The sequence below is a fragment of the Catharus ustulatus genome, chromosome 2 (genome assembly GCF_009819885.2).
Source record: "Catharus ustulatus isolate bCatUst1 chromosome 2, bCatUst1.pri.v2, whole genome shotgun sequence".
NCBI lineage: Eukaryota > Metazoa > Chordata > Aves > Passeriformes > Turdidae > Catharus > Catharus ustulatus.
In genome coordinates this window covers 29,443,820-29,450,297 of record NC_046222.1, presented here as the reverse complement: position 1 = coordinate 29,450,297, position 6,478 = coordinate 29,443,820, and the positions used below count along the sequence as shown (strand labels likewise).

General features: G+C 51.8%; 1 protein-coding gene across 1 annotated transcript; it reads left to right on the top strand.

The window, feature by feature from the left end:
* The first annotated feature begins 225 nt into the window (after positions 1-225).
* Positions 226-6,234, top strand: NOP2 (NOP2 nucleolar protein). The gene is made up of 16 exons (XM_033052916.2): positions 226-384; positions 461-506; positions 583-671; positions 1,760-2,025; positions 2,311-2,354; positions 2,474-2,646; positions 3,422-3,621; positions 3,724-3,813; positions 3,893-3,980; positions 4,075-4,215; positions 4,387-4,526; positions 4,790-4,879; positions 5,142-5,264; positions 5,348-5,445; positions 5,544-5,674; positions 5,782-6,234. Exons 1-16 carry the CDS (start codon positions 279-281, stop codon positions 6,036-6,038), a joined length of 2,082 nt encoding a protein of 693 aa, XP_032908807.1. The 5' UTR covers positions 226-278; the 3' UTR covers positions 6,039-6,234.
* The last annotated feature ends 244 nt before the right edge of the window (positions 6,235-6,478 follow it).

Genomic DNA, 6,478 nt, shown 5'->3' with positions numbered 1-6,478 from the left:
GGCTGTCGGGGCCGGCAGGACCCCAGCCCTCGCCGCCAGCACTGAGGAGCCGTTGCCGCCGTTCGCGCGGCGGGGCGGGCGCGGCCCCACGCGGCCCGGGAAACGGGCGACACGCGCCGCAGACGTTGCCCACCGTCACTCGGCAGGACCAATCAGCGGTCACGTTTAGCGGCGCTGGCCAATGGGCGGTGCGGGGGGCGGGCCCGCGACGGGCGCCTGCGCGCGGCGAGGAGCGCGGCACGCGTGGCGGAGGCGCGCGGGGGTCCAGCGGCGTCGCCATGGGGAGGAAGCTCGACCCCACCAGGAAGGAAAAGCGCGGCCCCGGGCGCAAGGCCCGTAAGCAGCGCGGGGCCGAGGTGGAGCTGGCCCGCTTCCTGCCGCCAGGTAAGTGCGGCCTGGACCAGCCCGCGGCCGCCCCGCGGCGCCCGCGGCCGTCTGACCGTCGCATATCTTCCCGCAGAGCCCGAGACCGGCAGGAAAAAGCTCTCCAGTCACGGCAGAAAGAGGTGAGAGGGGCGGTTCGGCGGGCCGGGGTATGCGGGCCGGGCCGGGGCTGATCGCCGCTTCCCCTCGCCGATGTAGGGCTGCGAAGAGGCGGCTGGGAGCGGGCAGCGGTCCGGCGGGGAGGAGGCCGCTCGGAGGAAGAAGAGGAGGAGAGCGGGAGCCGACAGGTGAGTGGGAGCGGGTCCGAACCGGTCTGGCGGGCCGGCGGTCCCCAGTCTGCTTCCCCCCGGTCCCTGCCGCCACCATCCTTCTCTGGCGTTGCTTTTAAGGCAAGGGACGTGTGGAATTTCGTTATTTTAAATCACAGAATCCTAGAGTTTTCTGAGTTGGAAGGGACCCACGACGATAATTTAATCCAGTTCCTGATCCCATACAGGACACCCCAAGAATCACATCGTGTGCCTAAAAGTGTTGTCCAGATGCTTCTTGAGCTCAGATAGACTTGGTGCTGTGACCGCTTCCTTAGGAACTTGTTCCAGTGCCCACGCACCCTCTGGGTGAAGAATCTTTTCCTGATATCCAACCTAAACCTCCTCTAACAGAATTTCGATTGCTGTTTCTTCAGCTCCTGACGCTGGTCACCACTGAGAAGAGAGCAGTGCCTGCCCCTCCTCTTCGCCCTCAGGGGGAAGTTGCAGCCTGCAGTGAGCTCTCCCCTCAGCTTCTTCTCTAGGCTGAGGAGACCAAGTGTCCTCAGCTGCTCCTCACAAGACTTCCCCTCCAGACCCTTCATCATTTTGGCCCTGTTTTGGGTTCTCTCTGATAGATAATAACAATAAATTCTATCTGATTTCTGGTGGCTGCCATGCCAGGAGGCGGTGTTGTCTGAAGAACTAGTCAAAGCTCTCTGTTCTATAAATCCATTTTTTACCTGTCCTCTATTCATAGCAAGGTTGTTGCTTTTACAGCTGAAGCTTTTAAATCTTTGTGTTACATCTTGTGTTGCCCAGGAAGCTCTTGAAGTAGAAAGAAGGAAGGATAGACAAAGATTCAGGACAGAGGGTATCCTAATATGTCAGAGCAAATACCATAAGAATTTTGTAAAAATTTGGTAATTCCAGTTAGACCTCCTGAAAGGTCCATTGGGGGAGAGGTGAGGATATGCCCAGAACTTTATGGGATGTAGAGAGCAAGCATTCCCTCCCTCTAGACAGGCAGCTCATGACTCTAAGGCCTTTTTGTGTAACAACTGAAAAAGCAGAGCAACTGGTTTTGGAAATAATGCCTGACTTTTAACTACTTCTTCTGCCTCTAGTTGAAGAGCAGCCATCCCCACAGAAGGAGAAACATGTTGTAAAGGCAACAGGACAAACTGCCTGTGGCCGGTCTGGCTTCAGTGATGGCAATTCTAAGTGGCTGGCTCCAGCCAAAACCAAGAAAACCCAACCTAAAGGAAACCACGTGGAATTTTCCAGTGATGGTGAGGTGGAAGAGGGCAGCTGGGAGATGGAGGAGGAGGAGGATGGGAGCATTGAGGAGATGGTGGATGATTATGGTGCCTTATCATCAGAGGAAGAAGAGGTAGGAACTTCTTGCTCTTAATTACACAAGTAATACTTGGTGCTGTTGGCTGAAAGGACCCCTTGGGCCTGGGGGGAAAGGATGGCTATAGAGGCAGGGGGTGGTGAGGTGGTGGAGAGCTTTCCTTTTCCTTCACAAGAATAATTTCAGGTTTAGCTGCTGATTCCAGCATAATTCAGTGGTTTTGTTTGTTGTCCCTTTTAAGTAGAGCAAGTAAATTTCACAGATAGTGGGAAATAAGGGGACAACTATGAATGTTTTTTGATTAATCTTGTTTCTATTTAGCTACTGCCTATTGAAAAAGCTGCCCTGAAGCAGAAGCCTGACAGGTGAGTGTGTAGAGCCTTTCTTGAGTAAATGAGGAACCTGTGTTGTTATTATGGTCTTTTACGCCATTTAAGAAATGGTAGTTGAGAAGTAGCTGTGTGATCCTGTTCTTTGTCCTTAGGGAAGGCCTCAGTGAAGATGACAGCGAAGAGGAAGATGAGGAGGAAGAGGAAGCAGAGGAGGCAAGCAAGCAGAAAATGGGACAGAAGGAAGGAGATGGCACAGATCTGCAGCTTAACCTGGATATAGATGAAGAATTTAAACTGCCAACTAGTGAAGAGATTGAGAAGGAGGATATCCTTTTTATTTATGACATCCATAAGCCATGTGCATGGTGCAGCACGGGGCCTGGATACAACCAAAGAGCTTCACTTGGACTCAATCGTGCATATTGCTTAGCAAAAGTGTCTGTGCATGACAAGGTATTTTTAGCTGAGCTGTCCTAATAGATAGTGTATAATGCTGTGCTTTTGTATAGCACAGCAGTTAGGAAATCTGTGATGCCCTGTATGGGGCTTGGAACCTGCCCTAATTTCCTTTCTAGTCCTAAATACATATGGATGGTTGTCTTATTATGCGATTTATTCCTCTCTACCCTCGTTTTACCCACCTGGTGGGGGTGTAAGCCATTCCCAAAGTTTCTGATGACAGCAGTTCTAGCATCCAAAGTGCTTGCTGCTGGACTTTGGTGATTTTAATTTCCTGCCTCCCTTCTTACTCTCCTCTGTACCCCTTGGTTGCCCTTGGGGAACTTCTAGTCTCTTTTCAGCTGCAGGTAATGCTTTCAGTATTAAAGCACTTTTGCTGGGTTTTTTTTTTTTTCCATTTTTCTCTGTTTATCTAAAGTTATTCTTTTAAACACCCTCTAGTTCTGCCTTGTGAACTTTTTTGTCCAGTTTCATTCTTTGAATCCTGCATCTGCTGAGCTCTGATGGAAGCAATATTCCAGCAGAGCCTTTCTGGCATAGGCACTGTTGTGGCGCGCGAGTCCAGCACGGCTGATTGTATTTGTAAAGAACCCTCTGTGTGAGTTCCTTGGCTGTTGGTGATTCCTTGACAGTGTCTCCACCTGCTGAGCCACCTGACCTGCACGTCATTCACCAGCGCATCCAGGGCAACATGGAGGTGCTGCAGGACTTTGGGATGAAGCGGGAGGAGGGGCGTTCCCGGCAGGAATACCTCACGCTGCTGCGCCGGGACATGGCCGCCTACTACTCCTACAGTGACTTCCTGCTCACCAAGCTCATGGACATCTTCCCTCTCCCTGAGGTGGGATCCTGCCCTGCCCATATCTGTGCTGACTGATGGGGATTTGGCTGCCTCCCTGAGAATTCATTTTTATCTCTCTTCTCTGTCCCTTCTTCCATCCAGCTGATAAACTTCCTGGAGGCTAACGAGGTTCCCCGCCCTGTCACCATTCGCACCAACACACTGAAGACACGGCGGCGGGACCTGGCACAGGTGAGCAGGAGCCACTGGCTGTAACCTGAACTGCCTGTCTCACAGAGCAATGTCTCAGTTCCTTTTCCTTGCCTTGCAGGCTCTAATCAACCGTGGCGTGAATCTTGACCCCTTGGGGAAGTGGTCAAAAACAGGACTTGTTATTTATGACTCCACTGTGCCCATCGGTGAGATCACCTCTATCCTGCAGGGCTGAGCTCACCCGCTCCTGCTTCCCTTTTCTTTCACATGTCATCTTCCTCTGTTCTGCTCCCTGCCCAGGTGCCACCCCAGAGTATCTGGCTGGACACTACATGCTGCAAGGAGCCTCCAGTCTTCTCCCTGTCATGGCATTGGCTCCACAGGAGAATGAGCACATCCTGGATATGTGCTGTGCCCCAGGAGGCAAGACCAGCTACATAGGTACCATCCTGGAGCCTTGGGAGGGATGCTCTGTGAAGTGAGGGGTTTCCACTGGTCTGCACAGAAAGGGGGAATAGAGAGGAAACTTGAGGAAAGGAGGGGATGGCTGTCACTGGAGACAAAGGCAGAAGAGATTTTCAGCCCCTTGCCCTCTGTTTTGCCCTCTGGCAGCTCAGCTTATGAAGAACACAGGGATGATCCTGGCTAATGACAGCAGTGCTGAACGGCTACGTAGCGTGGTAGGGAATTTGCACCGCCTGGGAGTCACCAATGCTGTCGTGAGCAACTGCGATGGACGCCAGTTCCCCAAGGTATGTTCCTGTTTACAGTGCTTACCCAGAGCTGCTGTGCTGTCCCTTTAGTGAAACGGTGCTCTCCAGAGTTGCCTGTCACAGGAGGATGAGCAGAGCTGCCGAGGAGTGTGTTTGTTATCTGTACAGAGGCAGGAGGGTGGACAGGAAGGAGGGAGAAGGAGTATTTCCTGCCTTCCCAGTCTTCTGGCTCCCCTTCTAGTCTTGGCCTTGTTTTGACTCCCCACCCATGAGCGTAATTCTAAATCCACATCTGCCTGTAGGTTCTTGGAGGGTTCGACCGTGTCTTGCTTGATGCTCCTTGTAGCGGAACAGGCGTAATTTCCAAGGATCCTGCTGTCAAAACCAACAAGGTGGGTGACCAGTGCAGTCTCAAGTGTGAGTCATGAGACGAAAGCCTTTGGGGCAGCTTTATTCTTGAGAGATACCTACTATACGTTTTTCCTTTTCTTTCTTACTCCGTGTGTTGTACTAGGACTAGTTTTCTGAGATTAATTCTGCAGAAGACTCCAGACTCTTGTATGTGCTTTGCTTTCCTGTCATTCCCTCATCCACAGCAGAGGCCTGGGGTGCTTCCCTGTGCCTGTGGCATCCTAAACTACCTTTCTCTCTCAGGATGAAAAGGATATTCTGCGTTGTGCCCACCTGCAGAAGGAGCTGATTCTTAGCGCCATAGATTCAGTCAATGCTGCCTCAGAGACAGGGGGCTACATTGTCTACTGCACTTGCTCCATCATGGTATGTACCTTCTATCATCATCTGCTGTGGTCACCTCCTCAGGAGATGATGAGTTTTGGATCCTAATGCTTAGCATCTGGCAGGTGGAGGAGAATGAGTGGGTTGTGGATTACGCTCTGAAGAAACGCAATGTCCGTCTGGTGGCCACAGGCCTGGACTTTGGCAAGGAAGGTTTCACCAGGTGCGTACCAGGTCACAAAGCTGCACATGTGACTGCTCCTTGGTGGCCAGGTTTGAGCAGAGGTGTTCTATCACTCCTCACACCACTTCCTCCTCCAGGTTCAAGGACCGTCGCTTCCACCCATCCCTCAAGTCTACACGGCGTTTCTACCCCCACACGCACAATATGGATGGGTTCTTCATTGCCAAATTCAAGAAGTTCTCCAATGCCATCCCACAGACACAGAAAGGTAATGTAGTGCTGGAGCTCAGCTGAGCTGGCTGGGCCTGCCTTTGCAGGCTGCTTGCCCTGCAGAAGCCAGGGGAGTTCTCCTCACAGCACCTTTCTTTCATTTAGATGAAGAACCTGCTGTGGAAGCAGCAGCTCCATCCGCTGTCCCCAATACCATCATCACGGAGCCTCTGCCAAAAAAGAAGAAACTTGAGGGATCAAAAGCTGACGAAGAGCAGAAGCTGCCCCAACCTGCTTTGAAGAAGAAACGTTCATTGCAAACACAGAGGAGACTCTTGAAGGTTGTCCGGCCTTCTTCCAAAGTGATGCGGCCTAAAGTCCTTACCAGGAAGAAGCATAGAATGAAAGCGAATGGACAGTGAGAGGAACTGCTTTTCCACATCTTGGTCCCTTCCTTGGAGAGCAAAGGCTGCTGCAGGTCTCTGTGTGCCCCCACTTTTCTGCTCTGTGCAGATCATCTCTGCAGCTCTGAGCACCTGGGACAATGACAGCCCCCTTTGCTGCTTTCCCTTTGCATCAAGGACTGATACGCTGACCCATTAAAAGTTTTATACTCTTGCTCAAGTCTTTATCCTTGAACGTGAAGTACAGAATTCTGTTGTGTCCCCTTATTACTTTGCAGCAGAAACCCCTCTTACTTCCAGCTGATGCTCTGGCATTTCTGGTGTCTGCCCTTATTCCCTACAACAGGGATGTTTATGAAGAAGCAGTGGGAGCTGAAATCCTTGCTGCCTGCATGAAGTCTGTATTGTGTGGAGCTGTCAGCTGAGTGCTTTGTCTGGGCAAGGCTCTAGCCCAGTGG

Bases quoted from the DNA above. Each gene is read 5' to 3' on its own strand.
- NOP2 (XM_033052916.2), top strand. From the start codon at position 279: ATGGGGAGGAAGCTCGACCCCACCAGGAAGGAAAAGCGCGGCCCCGGG. The intron at 385-460 runs GTAAGTGCGGCC...ATCTTCCCGCAG, and splicing joins GGCCCGCTTCCTGCCGCCAG to AGCCCGAGACCGGCAGGAAA. The intron at 4,527-4,789 runs GTATGTTCCTGT...ATCTGCCTGTAG, and splicing joins ATGGACGCCAGTTCCCCAAG to GTTCTTGGAGGGTTCGACCG.